This window comes from Arachis hypogaea, chromosome 12 (genome assembly GCF_003086295.3).
Source record: "Arachis hypogaea cultivar Tifrunner chromosome 12, arahy.Tifrunner.gnm2.J5K5, whole genome shotgun sequence".
In the NCBI taxonomy this organism is placed as follows: Eukaryota; Viridiplantae; Streptophyta; class Magnoliopsida; order Fabales; family Fabaceae; genus Arachis; species Arachis hypogaea.
The window spans coordinates 11,339,856-11,363,968 of NC_092047.1; the positions used below are offsets into that span (position 1 = coordinate 11,339,856).

The 24,113-nt window shown below is 33.6% G+C and overlaps 1 protein-coding gene and 1 long non-coding RNA gene across 6 annotated transcripts; both read left to right on the forward strand.

The window, feature by feature from the left end:
• Positions 1 to 8,267: 8,267 nt before the first annotated feature.
• Positions 8,268 to 13,567, forward strand: LOC112726839 (uncharacterized). Of its 5 annotated transcripts, none has more exons than XM_025776372.2 (3): positions 8,268 to 8,916; positions 10,278 to 10,397; positions 10,638 to 13,567. In XM_025776372.2, exon 3 carries the CDS (start codon positions 10,775 to 10,777, stop codon positions 13,256 to 13,258), a length of 2,484 nt encoding a protein of 827 aa, XP_025632157.1. In that variant the 5' UTR covers positions 8,268 to 8,916; positions 10,278 to 10,397; positions 10,638 to 10,774; the 3' UTR covers positions 13,259 to 13,567. The 5 variants fall into 5 exon arrangements, with proteins under 5 accessions (XP_025632157.1, XP_025632159.1, XP_025632158.1 ...); XM_025776374.2 differs by having other exon boundaries at positions 10,720 to 13,567; XM_025776373.2 differs by having other exon boundaries at positions 10,278 to 10,367.
• A 77-nt stretch (positions 13,568 to 13,644) lies between these two features.
• Positions 13,645 to 14,794, forward strand: LOC112726841 (uncharacterized). The gene is made up of 3 exons (XR_011868303.1): positions 13,645 to 13,975; positions 14,073 to 14,208; positions 14,538 to 14,794. It is a non-coding gene; the product is annotated as an uncharacterized lncRNA (long non-coding RNA).
• Positions 14,795 to 24,113: the final 9,319 nt, after the last annotated feature.

Genomic DNA, 24,113 nt, shown 5'->3' on the forward strand with positions numbered 1-24,113 from the left:
GTCAGAATCGGAGGTTGACTCAAGCATCTTTTGAACTCCTGGAACGCCTCTTCGCATTCAGGAGTCCACTCGAACTGACATCCCTTTCTCAATAAGGAGAAAAGTGGAAGAGATTTTAGTGCTGATCCTGCCAAGAATCTGGAGAGGGCTGCAAGTCGGCCGTTTAACTACTGGACCTCTCTTAAACAAGTCGGGCTTTTCATTTCCAGGATAGCTTTACACTTATCGGGATTTGCTTCGATTCCCCTTTGTGTCAGCATAAACCCTAGAAATTTTCCAGCTTCCACCGCGAAGGTACACTTTGCGGGATTTAATCTCATTCCGTGTAACCTTATGGTATCAAAGACTTGCGAGAGGTTTGACAAGAGGTCGACTTCTTCCTTGGTTTTTACTAGCATGTCGTCGACGTAGACTTCCATTAAGCTTCCAAGGTGGGGAGCGAACACCTTATTCATCAGCCTCTGATATGTGGCCCCTGCATTTTTCAATCCAAATGGCATGACCACATAGCAGAAGTTAGCTCTGGGCGTGATGAATGATGTCTTCTCCTGGTCTGGCTCGTACATCGGGATTTGGTTGTACCTCGAGTAGGCATCCATGAACGACAGGTATTGATATCCCGAGCTGGAGTCTACTAGGGTATCAATACTTGGTAGTGGATAAGGGTCCTTGGGACATGCCTTATTTAGGTCGGTGTAGTCGACACACATTCTCCATTTGCCATTTTGCTTTTTGACTAGCACTACATTGGCTAGCCATGTTGGATATTTAACTTCTCTGATGAAGCTGGCTTCTAGGAGTGCCTGCACTTGCTCTTCCACTACTAGGGCTCGTTCTGGGCCGAGCTTACGCCTTCTCTGTTGCACAGGTCGGGACCCTGGGTATACCGAGAGCTTGTGGGACATGAGCTCGGGGTCTATCCCGGGCATGTCGGAGGCTTTCCAGGCAAAGAGGTCGGAATTGTCTCTTAGGAGCTTAGTCAACCCTTGCTTTAGGGTTTCCCCTAGGTTGGCTCTTATGTTGGTGTTTTTTCCTTCCTCTTTGCCGACCTGTATTTCCTCAGTTTTTCCTCCTGGCTGTGGTCGCAGCTCTTCTCGGGCCCTTGCACCACCGAGCTCTATGGTGTGGACTTCTTTGCTTTTTCCCCTCAGGTTCAGGCTTTCATTGTAGCACTTCCTTGCCAACTTCTGGTCTCCCCTCACCGTTGCTATTCCTGCTGGGGTCGGGAATTTCATGCAAAGGTGGGGAGTTGACACCACCGCTCCGAGTCGATTAAGGGTAGCTCTGCCGATCAAAGCATTATATGCTGACCCTACATCGATGACTATGAAGTCTATGCTCAGAGTCTTGGATTTTTCCCCTTTTCCGAAGGTAGTGTGTAGGGGTAAAAATCCTAGTGGTCTTATTGGTGTATCGCCTAGTCCGTACAAGGTGTCGGGGTAGGCTCTTAATTCTTTCTCATCCAACCCTAGTTTGTCGAAAGCGGGCTTGAAAAGGATGTCCGCTGAGCTCCCTTGATCTACTAGGGTTCTGTGGAGATGGGCATTGGCTAGGATCATAGTGATTACCACTGGGTCATCATGCCCAGGGATTATTCCTTGCCCATCTTCTCTTGTGAATGAAATGGTAGGGAGGTCGGATGATTCTCCTTCGACCTGATAGACTCGCTTGAGATGCCTTTCGCAGAGGATTTGGTGAGTCCCCCTCCCGTGAACCCTCTGGAGATCATATGGATGTGTCTCTCCGGAGTCTGCGGTGGTGGGTCTCTTCTGTCCACATCGTCCCGCTTTCTCTTCCCATGACTGTCCGACCTTTCTATGAGATATCTGTCAAGCCGACCTTCTCTAGCCAGCTTTTCTATCACATTTTTAAGGTCGTAACAGTCATTTGTCGAGTGACCATATACTTTATGGTACTCACAGTAGTCGCTGCGACTCTCCCCTTTTTTATTTTTTATGGGCCTGGGAGGTGGCAGCCTTTCAGTATTGCAAATCTCTCTGTATACATCCACTATAGAAACCTTTAGAGGAGTATAAGAATGATATTTTCTTGGCCTATCGAGACCGAACTCTTCCTTCTTTTTGGGTTCCCTCTCCCTGTCTTTTGTTGAGGGGAGATGCCCAGGTCGCCAACTCGAATCTCTCAGTCTAGCATTTTCCTCCATGTTGATGTACTTTTCAGCTCTTTCCTGTACATCACTTAAGGAGGTGGGGTGTCTTTTAGATATGGACTGTGAGAAGGGACCTTCTCTAAGCCCATTGACTAACCCCATTATGACTGTCTCAGTGGGCAGGTCTTGGATTTCTAGACATGCTTTGTTGAACCTTTCCATATAGGCTCGTAAGGATTCTCCGACCTCCTGTTTTATTCCCAGGAGGCTCGGCGCATGTTTTACTTTGTCTTTCTGGATGGAGAACCTCATCAAGAACTTCCTTGAGAGGTCTTCAAAACTGGTGACTGACCTCGGGGGGAGGCTGTCGAACCACTTCATCGCTGCTTTCGATAAGGTGGTCGGGAAAGCTTTGCAGCACATTGCGTCAGAAGCATCAGCCAGATACATCCGACTTTTAAAGTTGCTCAAATGATGCTTCGGATCTGTGGTTTCGTCATAGAGGTCCATATCGGGGCTTTTAAAGTTTCTTGGAACCTTTGCCCTCATTATGTCCTCACTAAAAGGATCCTCCCCTCCTGGGGCGACTCTTCTCTATCATCACGGGAGTTCTGACCTTTGAGGGAGGATTCTAACTTTAAGAGTTTTTTCTCTAACTCTTTTCGTCGATCCATCTCCTCTCTTAGGTATTTTTCTATCTCCCATTGTCGCTCTCGTTCCAGTTCTAGCTGTTCCAAGCGACTTTGGTGGACATGGACTAATCCCATAAGTTCAGTTGCGTGGGACTGTCCGTCCTTCTCCGATTCACGCCCTTCTGAGGAATTCACCTTCGGGGTTTTGACTCCGGAGGTACCCTCTCTGTGTTGATCGTTGGCTTCTTGGTGGAGGGTTAAGGCCACGTCATTATTTCCGGTGTCAAGATTCTCTTGTTCGGAATCTGTCTCCACATGACCCTCCTTAAGGGATCTGTCCGCCATCACTGGTTAATCTCTCGAGTCCCCGGCAACGGCGCCAATGTTACGATGGGTAACCGGAGATTATTGGGCTGGACTCGCTGGGTTGGCCCAATCGTCTGTGGAGGGAAGCCTTCGGGCGGATTCGCGTCTTCAGGGCCTCCTTCCGACTTGTGAATACGAGTGAATGGGGGTGGTACCTGCAAGGACACTCCGATGCCTAAGTCAGCAAGGGCGTAAGCAGGTCTAGAGAGTATTGGGACTTAGAGATACCTGAGGGGTGTCAGTGTATTTATAGTGGTGTGCCAATAACTACCGCTGAAGTAGTTCCACCTTTTAAGGTGATAACCGTCCCTTTATCTTAGGGAGGTTGAGATATGGTCCCTGGAAGTGGTTAGAGAGATTCTAGGGGCAGTTACTTTATTCAAACGTATGTTTATCTGCCAGCTAACTCTCGTCCCCGACTTCTTCATGGTGAATCGCGGTAAGAACCGACTTCCCAGGGGGAAGGTCGGTGCTGGGTGAGGCTCAACCCTTCAGATTGGGCCCTTTATTTGTACCTGGGCCTTATCGTTGGGCCAGGGTATGAACAGTTATAAAATTTAATGTTTTGGGATATTATGTTTGATCAATTATTCTCCATATACTTATTTTACCATACAAGTCTATAGATGTCATTTTTCACTAAATCACCCTTATGCACCCACATTTCCCGCGCCTCTTAATTTAACAGATTTCAATCAACGCGCACACGTCTTCTTCTTCTTGTTGCACGTTCTTCTTCTTCTTTTTTCTTCTTTTTCGGTTATCGCTGTCACCAACACTACTTCCTCCTCCTCTCCCTCCTTTTTTTTTATTCGAATTTATTCTCGTTCTTCCTTTTCCTCCTTCTTCTCCTATCTCGTTTCTGAAGATAATGAATAATTCAAGTTTAAATTGTCAATTGAACCAAAACGAAATTGATTATTGTTTTGAATCCAATCAAGTAGCTAACGTGTGGTTCGATTCAAGTTAATTTTTTCATTAGTAGTTTATAATTCTATAATTGAATAATGTTTCATCGTTGATTTTGAATTGAATGTAATATAAAAGTTTTGCATTAAAGAAAATATTTTCCTCTATTTGCAGCAAATTTGGGTGTAACACGAAGATATTTGGGTGTATTCTTTAAAAATTTTTGGTGTATGTGTGCTGATATAAATTTTGCATAATTCAAAACTGTTCTTCTCACTCCTCCTCATCTTCTGTTACTTCTTCTTCTTTTTCATCATCATCATCATCATATTCTTTTTTTTTCTTATTCATATTTTTTTCCTTATTTTATCTTCTCAAGTTTCTTCTTGTTTGACTCTTTTAACAAGAATAAAAACAAAAAAATCAAACAAAGAAGAAGAAAAAAATACATAATGGTACAAAATTACTTGGAAGATGATGAACTTGCATTCATTCAATTAAAAGAAAGAAAGAACTAAGGAAAGGAAGAAGAAGAAAAAAATGCAGCACTAGAGGAAATATTTTTCTGTATTTGCAACAAATTTGGGTGTATTGTTTAATAATTTTCGATGTATGTATGTTGATAAGTTTTGCATAACTCAAAATTTTTCCTCTTTCTCCTCCTCATCTTCTGCTGCTTCTTTTTCTTTTTTTCATCGTCATCACCATCTTCTTCTTCTTTTTTTCTTATTCATCTTTTTCTTTTTATTTTACCTTTTTAAGTTTTTTCTTATTTTACTCTCTCACCAACACCACCACCTCCCCCTCCTCTTTTTTCTCCTTCTTTTTTTTTATTGAAATTTCTTCTCCTCCTTCCTTTTCCTCTTTCTCCTTCCATCATCAGTTATCTCGTTGTTGAAGATAATGAATAATTCAAGTTCAGATTGTCAATTGAACCAGAACGAAATTGATTATTTTGAATCCAATCAAGTGGCTGAGGTGTGGTTCGATTCTAGTTAATGTTTTCGTTAGTAGTTTATGATTATGTAGGTGAATAATGTTGTTTTTGTTTGTGAAAATTGTTATTCATCGTTGATGGTTTGAATTGAATATAATGTAAAAGTTCTGCATTAAAGAAAATATTTTTCTATATTTGCAGCAAATTTGGGTGTAACACGAAGATATTTGCGTGTATTCTTTAAGAATTTTCGGTGTACGTGTGTTGATAAGTTTTGCATAATTCAAATTTTTTCCTCTTCCTCCTCCTCATCTTCTGTTACTTCTTTTTCTTTTTTTCATCGTTATCACCATCTTCTTCTTCTTTTTTTCTTATTCATCTTTTTCTTTTTCTTTTACCTTTTTAAGTTTCTTCTTATTTTACTCTCTCACAACCACTACCACCTCCTCCTCTTCTTTCTCCTTCTTTTTTTAATTGAAATTTCTTCTCTTCCTTCCTTTTCCTCTTTCTCCTTCCATCATCAGTTATCTCGTTATTGAAGATAATGAATAATTCAAGTTCAAATTGTCAATTGAACCAGAACAAAATTGATTATTTTGAATCCAATCAAGTAGCTGAGGTGTGGTTCGATTCTAGTTAATGTTTTCGTCAGTAGTTTATGATTTTGTAGGTGAATAATGTTGTTTTTATTTGTGAAAATTGTTGTTCATCGTTGATAATTTGAATTGACTATAATGTAAAAGTTCTGCATTAAAGAAAATATTTTTCTGTATTTGCAGCAAATTTGGGTGTAATACGAAAATATTTGGGTGTATTTTTTAAGAATTTTCGGTATATATGTGCTGATAAGTTCTGCATAATTCAAAACTCCTCTTCTCCTCCCTCCTCATTTTTTGCTGCTTCTTCTTTTTTTATCATCATCATCTTCATCTTTTTTTTTCTTGTTTTATCTTCTCAAGTTTTTTGTTTTACTCTCTTAACAAGAATTAAAAAAATCAAACAAAGAAGAAGAAACACATAATGGTACAAAATTACTTGAAAGAGGATGAACTTACATTTGTTCGAATAAAAGAAAAAATAAATAAAGAAAAGAAGAAGAAGAAAAAAATGCAGCACTAGAGAAAATATTTTTCTGGATTTGCAGCAAATTTGGGTGTAACACGAAGATATTTGGGTGTATTATTTAAGAATTTTCGCTATATGTGTGCTAATAATTTCTATATAATTCAAAACTCTTCCTCTTCCTCCTCCTCATCTTCTGTTACTTCTTCTTCTTCATCTTCTTATTTTATATTCTCATAATTCTTCTTGCAAGGAAAAAAATCAAACAAAAAAGAAAAAAATTCATAATGTTACAAAATCAATAGAAAGAGAAGGAGGAAAAAAATGCAGCAACAACAATAGTAAAAAAAATGATGATGAAGATGAAATACGCGAAGAAAAAGGAGGAGAAACGCAAAGAAGAAGGAGAAGAAGAAGGAAGAGGAGGAGGAGGAGGAACGCGAAGTGCGCTATGGAAACCGTTGAGTAGCGCGCGTGTTAACATGCTCACATGGGAGAGCGTCTTTTTTGTTGGATTTGGCCCAACTTTTATAACTTGTAAACCAAAATAACTTGTATGTGTAGAACTTCTGACGTTTGATTACGTAATTTTCTTGCTTAATCTTTTTATTTTTAATATGTTGTTCATACAAAAATGTGATTTGGTTAATTTAATTTTTAATGTGTTCAAAATAATTTAATTAAAAATAATTAGTTAATTTTGTGTCTACTCTAATCTCTTATGATGTTATATATGTAATGTAATTGGCTAATTATTACTTAGTTATGAATTTATGATGAGACTTGAATTTGTCAATTTAATTATAAAAAACTTGAATTTGTTGAATACGGAGATTGTTAATTATCAATTTGTTCGCTAATTTTGAATTTGGAATTTAATTATAGAAGACTTGAATTTGTTGAATAGGGAGCTTGTTAATTACCAATTTGTTTGCTAATTTTGAATTTGGAAAGAAAATGTTTGAAGATTGGCATTTAGTTATTTAGTTTTACTTTGTGGTTATGGTATTATGATTCTGCTAATAAAAATAAAGGGAGTGCTAGGTAAACAATAAATTTTTTGAACAATATAAACAACCACTAATAAAATAAAAACATACTACACTTTCAAATTATCCACCTAAATCTTAATATTAAAATAACCATCCGTACACTTAGTGAAATGAACATTCGATATATTTTTTGTTCACATTATTTAGTATTTTCATTGTCTATCTATACTTTTCCTAAAAATAATAGAGATGTATCTTATTTTCAATTTCAATTTTGAGGGTCTGAAATTACTATAGTTAGAATTGATGGTTAATTGTCTAATTGATTATTAATGGTTAATAGACTCCATTGTTACAATATGATTGTTAATTTCGTAGTTAGAGTTGATTTCTAATTGCCTAATTGATTGTCAATGTGATAATGTGATTAAAATTAAATATTAAATTCGGTTAGAATTGATTGTTAATTGTCTAATTGATTAATTGTTAATTGTTAATAGACTCTGTTGTTGCTGCAGTGTGATTATTAATTGCCTAATTGGAATTTATTGCAAATTACCTAATTAATTGTCACTATTATTGTGTCAAATTAAGATTTTATTGTAGTATTGACTAATTTTATATTTATTTTTGTATTAGTTATTTTAGAAATTGAGATTTGTTTGTTGTTAAAGTGTTGGTGAAGATATATACTTCAAAATTTAATTTTAAGTTTTTGACTATTTATATTTTTACCTAAGCAGGACCGGGTCAGCCGGTTCAATTGGTGACCTACCGATTCAACCGATGACCAATAATCCGATAGTTTAGTAATCTGACCGATTCGATTACCAGTTCGGTTGTGACAACTATGCTTTCAATTTTTTCTGGAAGTTAACAAACAAATTTGACTAGTATTCTGTCTTTAGTAATTTCCGCCAACCCACCACCTTTAACGGTTGCGGCGACTTTGCAGGTTCTCTCTCCTCTCCACCGTCCACTGCTCTGTGTTTGACTGTCAAGGTTATTGTCGCCTGCTGTAGGAGGTGTCTTCTCCATTGCGCAACCCTCCGAGGTTCACCATCACTCAAAACTTTCATAGACGTGATTTAACCCATGGTTCTAAAAATCGTACCGAATCGATTGATCAAACCAGTTTGACTGGGAACCAAATGGCTTTGCGGTTCAGTCCATTCTAAAAAACCGTGAGAAATTGGACGGTTGGATCGAACCAGAACCCGACCGATTTTTACAAAATGGGTCAGACACGGTGAAAACCTAATTGCTTTGTTTCTTCTCCCCCAGCCCCTGTCTCCCTTTCTTTCTTTCATTGAGAAACAAATTGAGCCCAAAAAAACCCTAGCCATCACCACCGGCGCAAGCAGTGGCACATCTCCGCCGTCCGTCGCACTAAAAGCCGCCGTCCGTCCGTCCACCTAGCTTCTGTCGTGCTCCAAGTCTCCAACTCCTGTTCGCTTTCACCGATCGCAGCTTCTTCCTCGAGGTCAGCTCGGCGTCCGTCGTCTTTGTCTGCTCAGCCGCGCTACCGCCACCCAAGCCATTGAATCCCTTCTTCTTCCCGGATTGAAGTTCTTCCCCCTTGCTTCTCGTTCGATCTGGCAGAGTGCTCGCTTTCCACCCCCAATCCGTTCTGATAACTGCATCACAGAGCACTAGTTGCGGAACTCTGCCGTCGCTGCGCCGAGGAGGAAGACCTTGAACTTCCGCCGCCGCCGCCGCCGTCGTCTTCTGAACGATATGTCTGTTCGGTCTCCGCCCTTGGAAGCTGGCTTGTGAGTCTTCAGTGGTGAAGTGAAGAAGAAGGAATAACAGTGGTCGTCGTCTGGTCTTTGTCTAATCGCCGTTGTCTGGCCACCGTCGCGCTCAACTTCTCTCCGTCATTGTCTGCCCAGACTACTAAGTTCGAAGGTCAGTGCTCCCTGCTAGGGCTTGTTCTTCGTTTTTTTTTAATGCTCTGTTCCGAAGTGAGAACGAAGGTTTAGGATTCTACTAGTGCTACTCAGATTTTTTTTTGAATGTTTATGTTCTTGTTTCTTTGTTCTTCGGTTTGGGATTCTGCTACTGCTAGTGCCAGATTGAGTTGTTGAATGATTACCTCTGCTCTCTGCCGCTGTGCTATGCTGTACTCTGTTTTGTTGCTTTTTCTTGTGCTGTGTTGACAAAAATTGTGCTGAATTGATAATATTTGTTAATCTTTGGAAAAGTTTGTTAAAATTATGCTGAAATTTTGTTAAAATTATGATCAGTTGTATGTTGAAAATATTGCTAATCTTTGTTAAAATTAGGCTAAAACATGGGCTTTTATTTGTTCAATATAAAAGTATGAGCTTTTATTTGGATGATTGAGTCTTCTTTGCTGCATTGAACTGAATTTATTTATTGAATTTTGCTAAGCTGTATCTTGTTTTGAATTGATTAAAATGAATGATGGAATTTTTATTGTTGTTGAGTTTTTGTTGTTGAATCTTGTTTGGATTAAAAAAAAAAGGAACTAAAAGAGAAAAAGAAAGTTAGTACATAAAGAACTAATTAGTGTTTATTGAAGGTCTTGTGATAATTGATTATTGAATGTCTTTTGATTATTGATTATGATTGGTGATGTGCTGCTGGTTTTGCTGTGTTGTGTTTTAGTGTTTTGTGATTTAATTGTGCTTAGATTGTGATGATCTTGATGATTTATCGATTTTAGTTATGGATGACGGTATTAATCAAGAAGCATTTGCCGATTATAATACATCTGTGTTTACTCAACCTAAATCCGTTATTTCTGTTTAAGCCTTGAAATGTATGACGAACCTACTTTTTTTTACAGTCTGATTTTTATTTATTTATTTTTTGAAAAATGATTTTTTTTAAAATATATATAGCTGTTGCTGTTGCGTTGATTCATAACAGTCTGATTAATTTTTCATGAATTCTTTGTTCCATGGGAAAAGGAAGATTAAGTTAAGGTAATTGGACGTATTGTATGTGCCATAAATCATAATTTCTTAATACATTTTAGGCTGATGTAGAAGAAATTGTGCTTAGAATAGAAGAAGAAAATATGAACTTATAACTGATTGAATATGAATCTAAATTCAATGAATTTTCAGTTTTTCACTTAAGTAGTTGTTATGTTTATCATTTAAATTCAATGAATTGTTGATTTATATTTCATTTAGGTCATTGAATTGTTCTAAAAAATTTTGTTTCGTCCTTGAGCCATTGTGCTTATTTTCATGGGATTAGAATTTTTTAGTCTTATTATTTCTTGATTACATCTATAGGTCCTAATGGAGTAATGGTTATGTTTGGTGGCTGGAAAGTTTGTCTCTGCTTTGTATGTTGCAGCAGTGAAAGCTAATTCAGTTGAAAAGGTGCAGTCTGAGATTTTTCAGTTTGTTGAGGTAGTTAAGAACAATACTGTAGTTTATTTATGATTTATTTATTATTTTATTATAAAACGGTTTTTCCGGTTGAATCATGGTTGGACTGGTTGAACCAGTGAACCACTAGAGCGGTTTGATGACCGGTCCGGTTTTCAGAACCTTGTTTTAACTTTTTCTCGGTTCCGCTTTTATGGATACTTGATTCTCGTTACATTTTTTTTAAGTACTGATTTTACCGTTTTTGGATTGTTGCTTCAGTCAGTGATTGAAAATATGATCCGCTCACAGCTTCTGCATCAAAATTTTGAACAATAAGCCATTTATCCCTACAATCTTTCAGCCCCAATTTGGAAACCCTAGCAAAAAGCTTCAACAAGACACCTTCCTTCCCAGCCATGTCCAAGGCACCACAAGAGGGAGACTCTGCTCTCAAATCCTCACCTGAACCTAGCAATCATGAGGAACTTAAAGATGGAGAGCGAAAAGTGATCGTGGAGAGTGGAGAGAAGGAGGAAGTAATGAACGAGATATCAGATAATTCTGATTCTGATTCAGATGATGAGGCTCAGCAGAACCTCCAGCTCCAATCCCTAGAAGCTGGGCTTACTGCTAATCCCTACAACTATGATTCTCACTCGCAGTATATAAAGCTTCTGAGGAAAATGGGTGACGTTGAGAAATTGAGAGCAGCAAGGGAAGCTATGAGTGAACTCTTTCCGTTGAGCCCTGCAATGTGGCAAGAATGGATCAAAGATGAACTCTCTCTCAACACTGATTCGCAGGATTCTTCCTCTGTGATTGTGAAGCTTTACGAGCGTGCCGTGTTCGATTATATGTCTGTGTCTCTTTGGTGTGACTACATCAATTTCGTGCAAGAGTTTGACCCAATTGTACGGCAATGTTCGCCAGCCGGTATTTCCAAGGCAAGGGATCTTTTTGAGGGAGCACTTACCGCGGCCGGTTTGCATGTTGCTGAAGGTAGCAAAATATGGGAAGCATATAGGCAATATGAGCAGGCTATATTCCTAACGATTGATGAAACTGATACACAGGCGAAAGAGAAACAAGTTCAACGCATTCGAGGTTTATTTCATCGGCAATTATCTGTTCCTCTTGCTGATATGAGTTCAACATTTACAGACTATAAGACTTGGGAGGAGGAACAAGGAAGTGTTCAGGATCCTAATATTGTATCCGCATACCAAAAGGCCTTGGAGATGTATAATGCTCGTGGTCATTTTGAAGAACATGTTACTAGATTGGATTCACCTGATTCAGAAAGACTACAACACTACTTGAGCTATTTGAAATTTGAGGAAACTTCTGGAACACCTGCGAGAGTTCAAGTTCTGTATGAACGAGCCATCACGGACTTTCCTATATCACCTGATCTCTGGCTTGGCTACACTCGATACATGGACAAGACTTTGAAGGTTGGTAGTGTTGTCAGCAACATTTATTTCAGGGCCACTAAGAACTGTCCTTGGGTTGGGGAACTTTGGGTAAGATATCTGCTTTGTATGGAGCGCAGTCATGCTTCTGAGAAAGAGTTGGCCGAAGTCTTTGAGAAGTCCTTGCGATGCACCTTTTCAACTCTTGATGAGTATCTTGATTTGTTTCTCACTCGGATAGATGGCTTAAGGCGAAGAATGGCATCCACTGGTGAAGAGGATCAGCTGGAATACACAAAAATAAGGGAGGTCTTCCAGCAGGCATCAGATTACCTGTCGCCACAGTTGAAGAATACAGAGGGTTTGCTGCACTTGCATGCTTATTGGGCCCGTTTAGAGGCAAAACTTGGAAAAGACATAACTGTGGCACGTGGAGTTTGGGAGAATTTTCTTAAGATATGTGGATCAATGTTGGAGGCATGGAAAAGTTATATAGCAATGGAAGTTGAATTAGGTCACATAAACGAGGCGAGGTCCATATACAGGAGATGCTACAGTAAAAGGTTTTCTGGAACTGGTTCAGAGGATATATGCGACTCGTGGTTGCGCTTCGAGAGGGAGTTTGGCAAGCTCGAAGATTTTGATCATGCTTTACAAAAGGTTACTCCTCGTCTGGAACAGCTACGATTATTTAGAATGCAGCAGGAATCCAACTCAATAGAGGAAAATGAGAATAGTCGTAGGAAAAATGCTCACGACAAGAGAAAGCTTGGGTCTGACATTAGCAAAGAACAGACTCCTGCCAAGCGACCAAGAGGTGTTGATAGAGTGGCAGAGAAAACACATGTGGAAAATAAACATCATGGGCAGAATTCTTCTCAGGAGACAAAACTGGAAGATGTCAATTCAAGGAATAACAAATCTGATGACAACCTTCCCCCAAAAGAAAGCAAGACATACTCTGACCAGTGCACTGCTTTTATTTCAAATCTTCATGTTAAAGCAAACTATGAACATGTCCGTAATTTCTTCAGTGATGTCGGTGGAGTTGTTGCCATTCGTATCTTGAATGACAATTTCACTGGAAAATCAAGGGGACTGGCATATGTGGACTTCTTGGATGATGAGCACCTTGCTGCAGGTTTAGCTAAGAACAAGCAGAAGTTACTCGGGAAGAGGTTAAGTATTCTTCGATCTGATCCAAAGCGTGGGAAAATGAAGTCTTCTGCTCCAAAATCCTTAAAAGAACATGCAGATGCTCCGGATCATTCCAGTCGAAAAGGTTCCATGTCCAAAGAAACCGGTGATACTTCCAAGGTATCAGATGTAAAGGATGAGGGGATCTCTTCTAGAAAGCCAAGGAAGAATACTTTTGCTATGCCTAGAAATGTCAAACTGCATGGTGTCGCTGCAAATAGATCAAAAACAGAAGAAGACGATGAAAAGCCAAAATCCAATGATGAATTCAGAAAAATGTTTATCCATTAAGGGTAATCCTGAATGTGGTGCCAATACTTTGTAACTCTGAGGATAGCAGTTATCTCTGAGATGTATTTGGGTAGAAAGTATGCAAGTTACCTGTCTTGTATGTCACTTTGTTCTTTTGCGTAGTAGTAAAAGAGTACCAATTACTTATAGGCATCCTATCCTATCCTATAACTACACTTGAAATTGATCTTCATTTTCAAGGCGTTCCTGGTGTACGTTCTTTTGATTTTGAAATTTGAAGTTTAAATATATATAAGCCTATCAAACATTCAAACCATCTCTTAGATAATCAAATTTCAATTTTGTTCATATCATAACCCTCTTTTTTTCTCTATCTCCTCTCATGTCTTTCTTTTCCTATCTCTCTATATATCTCTCTGCATCACTTTTTTTTTTTTTTTTTTTTTTTATCTATATATAACCTGTGGAGGCAGGTCTCTTCAACCCACTGACCAGGCTTCAGGCGAGGACAAGAAGGGTGTCGCGGTACTGTTGTACGAGGCTGCCAAGAAGATCGATGGCGATGATGATGGGTTTCAATAGCAAGCTGGCGGTGACGTGTATTGGTTGTTTGGCAGTGATGGCAGTAGGAAGGGTTCCTGTTATAGTGTTATGTGTCCATTGTGGATCAAATTCCCATCTGAGGAAGCTACCTTCAGCAATGATGAAGCTTTCATGATTGGAAACAGTCTATTAGTGCTGGCGATCTACACTGAGGTGCTTTGGTTATTTACTTATTTTTTCAGTAAAATCATTTGTTTACTTCATGTTTGGGGTTCATGACCGAAGATTTTATAATGCTTATGGATGGTAGCAAGCTAAACAAGCTTCACTGTATTTTCCTGGAAAAGAATCCTGGTATGACTTTAGAATCGAAAATGCATGCAAGGGAGGTGCGACTCACAAGTTAGGTGTTACGGAAGAGAGCATTCATGTCTTCATGAGAGCTGGTATGTGATTTCCTGCTGATTTTTTGCAATTATACCTAATATGCTTTAACAAAATGCAGGACAACGGGAGATAGCTGATAATATAATATGATATTTGATATTATATGTATATATGTACATTGATTTATACAATACTATTTACAAAAATATTTTCATTAAATTTGTGCTGTTAAAATTGATTCTCAAATCTCAAGGTAAAATAATATCGTAATGGATATATGGCTAAAAATATCATAAAATTTGTGCCACAATATCTAATGTTAGATTAAGTAATGATAGTTGGCTAATAATCTAACCTTTTTTTTTGAACAATTTCTTGGGGTCATCAGAGTTTATGATATCCACAGAGATGATTAAATTCGCCTTCACATCCATTTGGCTCAACACTCGTTTTGCCTCAGAAATCGGCTTGTGATGCTCCTGTGCTACATGCTTTCCCTACTTTACTAGAACCACTAGAGGTGTCTTCAGTTTTTTTCTCTGTTCTCGTCCTTGTTAGCTATACAAAAATATAGATATTATTGAATACAATACGATACGATGTACGTATAATATATAAATATAATCACAAAAAAGTTGCTTACAAATTTAAGAAATTTAAGGTATTATCTAATATAAATATGTATATGAGATTTGTATGCAAATAAAAATTAAAATATTTGTGCATTCTAGTTTAGGAAGCTGTTCACGTGTTCCGTTGTACGAACACGGAACATTTTGTTCCTCAATTTTAAACCTTAAAGATATAATTTAAAAAATGTAGTTAGATTTGTGTTGGAGTTTACTAAAAGTAGCCTATAAGTTAGCTGAACTGGTATAAATTAGGTCATCTAGTTAGTTTATTTTTTATTTCAGTCTCTCTTTAACATTTGTTTTTATTTAGTTTATTACTTTATTATATATTTTTATGTTGTTATTATTTTTAATAGGTGTAAATTAAATTATAAAACTATTTTATTTTACTCATTTTTACTATTTATCTTTTTAATATAAAATTATATTTTTACTTATTTACTTTCTTCTTTTATAATTGCATGCTTCTCACTTTTTTTTATAACTCATTTTTTTCTTCTCATATTATAATGTTAGTTTCTTTTTTTTTCCTTTTTAATTTGATACATACTTGCGGCGCAGATATAAACATATATAAATACTATTATTTGTCAGTTATATTTCACCTTTTCTTTTCATTTGTTTCTTTCAACCATTTAATTTACATGTTTACACAAATATGTATGTGTATATAGATATAAAATTATACTAAAATTATTGATAGTCTCATAACTACTCTTTTGAACTGAAAATGCATAGTTTCTTAATTCTTGATGAATTGAACAAAAAAAATTAGTTAAGGTTTTTAATACTTGCATTGCAGATGATGATTTCTTTGTTTGACTATAGTATTTAAATATGTCATAAACATGTTACTTTATACATAACTTCATAATCCATAATCAAAACCCTCAATTCACAACTAAGCCAACAAGTTATAACTGAAATGGTATAGTCTTTCTATACTTATCTAAGAAATTGCGAGTTCGAGTCTCTCTATCTTCAATAATAAATAAAATTGCCGGCAGGACAAAATTGAGACGATTTTGAAACGTTAGGGATTTAAATAAGATAAAAACGTTGGGGACAAAAATGATACATAAAAATAAATTTTAATTTTATCTTTTAATAATATCAACTTTTTATTGTACATAGTATTCAATTATTTTTTAATCACATCTAAGTAAATTATACTTAATCACATTACTTTCATTCTAAATAAATAATGTAATGTTATTAGAATGAAAGTGTAAAATTAAAAAAAAAAATTATATGTAATGTGATTAAGTAGTAATGAAAGTAAAATTACATTATTTTGAGTGAAAGTATAAAATTTATTTATTTATAAAAAAATTATATTACTTTAAGGGTAAAATTATAAAAATATTAATTTAGTTAGAATGAAAGTGTAAAATTATAAAAAAAAATATAAGTAATTAAGTAATGAAAGTAAAATTACATTATTTAGAATGAAAATGTAAAAGTTATTTATTTATAAAAAATTACATTACTTTAAGTGTAAAATTATAAAAAAAATTAATTTATTTAGAATGAAAGTGTAAAATTATTAAAAAAATTATAAGTAATGTGATTAAGTAATAAAAGTAAAATTACATTATTTAGAATGAAAGTGTAAAATTTATTTATTTATAAAAAAATTACATTACTTTAAGAATAAAATTATAAAAAAATTAATTTATTTAGAATGAAAGTAATATGATTAACTGTAATTTACTTAGATGTGATTAAAAAATAATTGAATGCAGTAAAAAATTGATATTACTAAAGGATAAAATTAAAATTTATTTTTATGTATAATTTTTGTCCCCAACGTTTTTGTCCTATTTAAGTCCCTAACGTTTCAAAATCGTCTCAATTTTGTCCCGCCGTCAATTCTGTTAACGGATCCCTAACGGTAGGACAACACATTGAGTCAATTTTAAAATATTAGGGACTTAAATAGAATGATTAAAACGTTAGGGACAACTTTAAGACTTACTCCAAATGTTGGGAACAAAAACGATACTTTACTCAAAAAAAAAAAAAAAAACAAAACTTCATAATCCATAATCGAAATTTTACATAATAAATATAAAACTCATCCCTATATTTCTCTTTATATTTTTGTTGCTTCTTTTTACTCCATGCATATTTAATTTAATGAGCAATGCTAGGGAACCAAAAGGGTATTAGCCAAAAATCAGCCAAATACTTTTGGGTGAATCCAAAATATCTACGAGTTAATATATATAGATGTTTCTTTTGCTAAGTATAAAAATGTTTCTTTTTCATACTAAATGGATGTTCTTTTATATATTTTTCGAATTTTTTTGTATTGCAAATATAAATGTCTATATTTCTTTAAGAATTTCATATTTTTTTTAAATTTTATAGATTTTTAATTATTTTTTGCTAAAATATAATTGGATGTTTCTTTTGGTAAGTATTAGGATGTTTTTTTTTTATATTAAATGAATGTTTTTTTTTTTATAATTCATGACATTCACATCAACAAACAGGATCATCAATGAAGAGTTAAGAAGTGTGAACCTCCTATCAAATCCTAAATATTTTGATCCGGTTCGCATATCATCACAATTGGGAAAGTCAGCGAAATACAAATTTGCCACCCCACATGTCCTGTCCAAGGCATGCAGTCCATACCCTTATAAAGATAACACAACAACCGAAGGCATTGGTGTTTATCAAGGGGAAAGATTCTGTGAAATCCTTGAAGAAATTACCAGAGAGCAGCCTCTAAATGTCTGCTGAACTGGAGATGCAACGGCACTGATGATTTCTGCTGTAAGTTAGGTCCCTTTTTATCTGATAAGGCAATCAAAATAAGATGGAGAGTTTCAAGATGTTAAACTTTATATGCGCTTGTTGAGGGCGTCGCGGAGAGTATGGAAATCGCCGGCGTTTTCAGCAGCATTGTTGAAAGAGAGAGGTTTGTGTGTGATTGTTAGAGGTTGGTAGATTAATATGAGAGAGAAGAGGAAGGTTTTTATAGGTTTTAATTAGGTTTACTTAATCAATTTTAAATTTTTTAAATTTTGAATTTAAAAAATTTAAAATTAATAATTAATATAAATTAATGTGGTTTTGTTTAATTTTTGGCTGGTAACTTTTTGGTTCTATATATTTTTTCTTAATTTAAAAAATGATTATTTTTCTTTTATTTAATTTTTTATTTTCAATATTCATAATTTCTCAGTTATAAGATTCGTAACAGTTAAATACTTAGATTTATATATTAAATGATTTTATTGATTTCTCATCCTATAATAGATTGAAGACTATGAGATAAAAAAAAATTAAAAATTAAAGCAAAAATAATGTATAGTAACAAATCTTGGATTTTTTAAAGTAGAAATGTTGGCTTAGAATTTGTTTCACTTGACTTTATTTATATTGAAAAAATATGTTTTGTTAGTTTTAAAATTAAAACTCCTCTTTATATAAACAATATTCCTGTGATCAATGATGATTATATTAAGTTGTAAAAAATGTAAGGCTCTTTCTTTATATTTACCACACACACCTATAAAAATCCATAATTTATCACGTATAACTTTGTTTGAATGGCATAATTTCTTTATACTCAAGTCTCAATTTTATCTTTGATAACAAAAAAACTTTGCTAAAAAAAACAAATAATAGTATAATAAATATAAATTTATAAATACTTGAAGAGTTATAATAAATATAAACTAATTGATGAGTTATTAAAATTTAAAATTAATAATTAATTGATATAAAATAAAATTACTAAAAAAGATATTTATTATGAAAACAAAAAATAAAATTAAATTTTATATAATTATTTAGTTATAAATGGATTAATCGGTTCAACTTGTAATCTATTAGTTAAACGAATAATCTGGTAGTATGACCGATTTGATTATCGATTTGATTTTGATAACTATGCTCCTAACATTTAAATTATCCTAATATTATATTGATACTACAACCCAAGTAGTGGTGCACATGGGTCAGGCTGGACATGGTTCAATTAGATTTGGATCTCTAATATCTCACTGAATTTATTTTAACCCGACCTTAAATTGATCCAAAATAAATCAAATTAAATTGGATTGATCGGATATAAAATTAGAAGGTACAAATTTATAAATTTTATATAATATATTCATACAAATTTAACTTTTAAAATTAAATTTAATAAAAGTTACATCATATTTATACCAAAATAAATTATTTTAAAGTTAAAATAATATTATATGACATAAAAAGTGTAACATTCTACCATATAGAATTTTACGTTTAAGTTCGTAAATTAAAGGTAGTGAAGTATTGGGGCCTCTAAAAATAAAATTGCATACATAGGCATATATGAAAAGAAATTTAACTAAGATCCTTAAAGAAAAAATTAAACAAAACAATCAGAACTTGCATCGCACACGAATTGTAAGAAAGCGAAACATAAAAAGAAAGTGAACGCAGCTTTAGTTGTGTGACGACTAAACTAGTAGTTAACTCTGTTTTAAACAAATGACCAAATATATGTACACAAAATGACAGCATTAAAAAATTTAAAAATGTCATTTTTAGTAATTTAAATTTAATTATGTATTGAAAAAAAATAAAATTTATTAGTATGTGATGGTGGAAAAATTATTGAAATTCATGAATCATGTTTAGCGACAATTGTGTTAGCAAATTATGTTTAGTGAATTTTGTGTACAATTTAAAAAATTCACTATCCTATCATTATTTATGTGTTAAAAAATACTATTAAATTTACAAATAAACAGTAATAAGATATAACGTAATTTGTGTATTTTTGTAAAATAATTATCCTACCATAATTTACGTATTAAAATATAGTATAAAATTCTTAGTAAATCATGGTAGAGTAACAAGATTTAGGAATAATAATATTATTATCTATATATAAATTATAAAAGAGAAGGTATATATAATGAATTTTGATTTACGATAATTTGATAATTATAATTTTTTTAATATTAAAATAGCCAAATATATTTTTTTGGACACAAATCGAATAAAAAAAAAATCTAATATCATTAGATACTAAATTTAAATCTTCATATAAGTACCACAGTAATGAACTATTTTTTTTTTGTAAAAACTAAAGTTAAAAATATGTGGATTGAAATCAATTCAAAGTCTATAGATTAGATTCAGTGAAGTCACTAAAAAAATAAATATTTTTTCCTTGTCATTAAATCTATTAGACGTACATTTTTTGTTCGAATTTTGTGTTTTTAGAAAATTAGATGTCGAATAAATATTTTAAAAGATTTAAATGAGGATGTTATTAAAGTTGTATTTTTAAGTTTTTCAAAAGACAAATTAAAAGTAAAAGAGTTGATTTTAAAAAAAAAGTAGCAAGAAGAGTTCAATATTTTTAATTGTAATGTTAATATTTGAAAATTAAATTTTATTTTGATATATATTATTTGCTTATTTTATATAATATTATTTTTACTAAGATAACTGCTGAATATGTTTATAATTTTTTACTAAAAAATTGAATGATTTGTTAATAAATATAAAAACTAAATATGCTAGGATATGTTACTAATGGTGTGTATTTTAAGAATGGCATAAAGATTTAATTCTCAATGGAACAAATAGTGGCTCACGCCCCATTGCTAGCCAAGCCAGGAATTTAGAAACTCAACCATTGACAAATGGGTCATTTTAGTTTTGCTTCAAAAGATAAAATTGTCTTTAAGTTCTTCACTACAAGACAAATACATAATAGAAACCGATAGTACAAAAGAACATGATGTTCCATGCTAGTAGAACCGAACATGCGATAATTTTCCGCTAGTTTAATATCATCTATTCCTGACTTTTGTCTTGTCCAGCACCATCTATTTTTGAGTTTTGACTTTTGTCTTGTCAAATTTTGTCCAGTACTAGCAATATTTTTTGTTTGTCTTAGTTTGAGTTGCCCCAGAAGGATTGGAAGAACTTTTCCCTTCTTTGAGAATGAGATTCTTCTTTTCTCATCGCCACTCTGATAAAATTTCCAACATATCCAAGTCCACTTTTCCATACATATCATCTAGGATAATAAGGGTGTTTTTTCCTTTCTTCAATTTCTCTCTTACTACATTGTACAGGTATTCACAAATGTGAAATACAAATTCAACACAATAAAAGATGTTTTTCTTAGTTAAAAAAAAAAAGATATATCAACTCCAACAATGCCTTCAAGGCCTATTTAGGGCCCAACCTTTTCTCTTAGGGCAAAGGCATCAGAAACAAAGACTTGGGCCGTTGGGCGAGAAAACGAACAATATTAATTTAAAACATTATTATTAAGAACAATAATATTCTGGATATCCATATTTGTATATTTGTGCCAAATTCCTATTTCAATATTTTGTACAAAACTGCTAATGAGTAATAGATCAAATGGCATAAATTCCCCATACTCAATTCTTCATACTCAATTAAGAGGTTGCGGGTTCGAATTTTATATGTTTGATAAAAAAAAAATATTTTGTACAGAACTAGCTAAAGAGTGGGTTACTCAATTACAATGTCTACGTATACAACTACTTATATCATTTTTCTTCTGATATAGTATAGTGGAGAATAGGATCCCGACTAAATTTTGAAATTAACAAAAATATACTACATTAGTCTCTAATAATGTAATGAATTGCGGGATAAAAAAAATTGAGAGACTATAGTCGTCTTTCCCATACCAGCTAGGCCGTGAACACCAACCATTGTAGCACTCGACTCTTCCAAGGCTTTCTTGGCATCTTCCATGTTTTGTTTTCTTGAATCAAGCTCTTCATATTCAACAGAAGGAAGGCATAACCCATTGAACAAGGTGGGCCCTGCCAGCGAGATATACTATCATGTTTCTCATTTTGCAATTCTGTAACCCTCTCTTTGATATCTTCTGCTGTTTTGCTGCGATGATATCTTATGTCTAGATTTTGAAATGGAAAAGCAAGTGCATAGCCTGCATTATTATCATGTTCTTCTTTGAATTTTTTTATATTCAGCAACAATTCCATCCACACGAGCCAACCATTCTACAACATTATCATATATTGCTCTTCCATACCGTCCTTCATCTTCTTCGGCTTTATCAGACACCCCATCTCTGTCATTCTTGAGAGCCTCTACAGACTACAGCTTTGCTTACATCGTCGAATCTTTGATACATAATATGATACTATTTAATAAATATTAATTATTAGTTCATACATTGCTTAATTAGTTTGTTTTAAGCAGAAAATCCAATGCATCGTATATATAACGACGTCACCTTATCAACACAACTAACTCATAAATTAAGGATGACCAGTGCAGGGAGAAAAGCCATGGAAGGAGACGACTGAAGTCTCAACGACCCCGCCGCACACCACTCATGGAACTGTTCATAACGATAATCTGGAAAATTCGAGATCTCCTTTCCCTTAAGATTGTCGCGCGGAAAGATGATATATATTGTTGATAGGACAGATAAAGAAATGGAAGAGAACAAATTTTCGAACAAACAAGATTTAAAATTGCAGGATTCAAGTCTTTGGTTCTTAGATGATAGGATAGAAGAAATAAGAAGGGGACAATACGAATCTTAGATGCTTACTACAACTTATTCTAGCCCAATAGCAGCAAATCGCAGAGAACTCTAGCCAGGGCTTCATGAGCTTTAGCATTAATCTGGATGAGCATTGCTGTGTCAGTGGAGATTTCAATTTTACTTTCTTCTCGTGATACTAGGGGATATTAGGAGATTCTATGGTGCTGAAGGGTTGAAATTTCCTTATATACTGAATATATGTGTCGGTCTTGACTCTTGAGGTGCGTCCGCATGGAGGAGTGAGTGGTTAGAGTGACTGTATACATGTCAGAATCTCACAGACGACGCAGAAGGAGGGTCCAAAGATTTCAGTGTTTGTTTATTGTTAACTCTGCAATTGAGAATTAATGATGCCTTTAATATCGGGTAGTAAGTAAATATTAATTTTTTTTATTCGTTTTTTTAAGTATGTAATACTTGGAACGGACAATGGGGTGTTCGGTCTGGATTGAGGTAACTGCGGCCAAGAACAGGCAAGTAATGGATGCTGAGGCGGAAAAAAAAAAGTTACAAAGATTGGGCTGATAAGCACGGATGGTTTGAAATAAACAAAGAAAAGGGTATCTTCAAAGACTTTGAACAAATCTTGCATTGAGAAATCCTTATCAGTAGCGTGAATCAAAGTCGTCGAAGAAGATGGATTAGAACTGCTTGTGTTCTCCAACAAAGAAAAGGAATCAGCGGCGGAGTTTTTTCGCTTGCTACCTTGGTGCGTCGCTATCGTCCATATACGGATTTCAATGTTGGCTGAGAAGAGACAATGGACCGAAGGATTAAGTGTGTGTTTGGATTTCAGTTTGCAAACATCAGTTGGTATAAAATTGATTTTACAAAATTGATTTTGATGAAAAGTAAATTTGGATTAACGTGATTAATGTTTGACAATATTTATATCAAAATTGATTATAGTAAAATAAATATTGTTTGGATTATACTACTCAAAATCATTTTTAGATGAAAAATTATTAAAAGAGACATTAATTTAAATTATTTTTTTTATATACATGCAAAAACAGAACCTAAAAAAAAATATAAAAAGTATTTATTATATAAATAAATAAATACAATAAAAAATATGAAAGAGAGTACTATAAATTTTATAATGTTAAACAAAAAAAATTCTATAATTTTTCTAGTATTGTCCGTACTCTTTAATTAAGTATTATTTTGTACTATAAATTTTCATTATTTATGGCTCTGTTGTTACTTATAATAAATTATTTATTTATTTTGTCCTTTTTTATAAGATCATAGTTTATATTACACAAAATTTTGATAATAAACATAGTATATAATAATTATAATTACAAATTTTACAAAGTCAAAATAAAAAATAAAAAAATTAATATAAAACAAAGATAGAGTACATCAAAGAATAGAAAAAAATCATACGGATAAAAAATAATAAAAATTTTATAAAACCAACAACATATATCATATGAACAAAAAAATACAATAAAAACTAAATAAAATTTATATGAATAAAATAAAAAAATAAAAAAATTTCATACACAACATAAATACATGTAATAAAAGATAGAAAAAAAAGAATTCATATGAACAAAAAATAATAAAAATATCATAAAAATTAATAAAATACCTAAAAAATTATAACACTACGAAAAAAAATCAACAACATTTGTCATATGAATAAAAGAAATATAATAAAATAAATAAAAAATCATATAAACAAAGTCAAACAAAAATAAAAAAAATTCATAGAAAATATACATATAAAAAATAGTATAGAAAA

What these genes read in the sequence shown, in the direction of transcription:
- LOC112726839 (XM_025776372.2), top strand. Translation starts at nt 10,775, where the DNA reads ATGTCCAAGGCACCACAAGAGGGAGACTCTGCTCTCAAATCCTCACCT.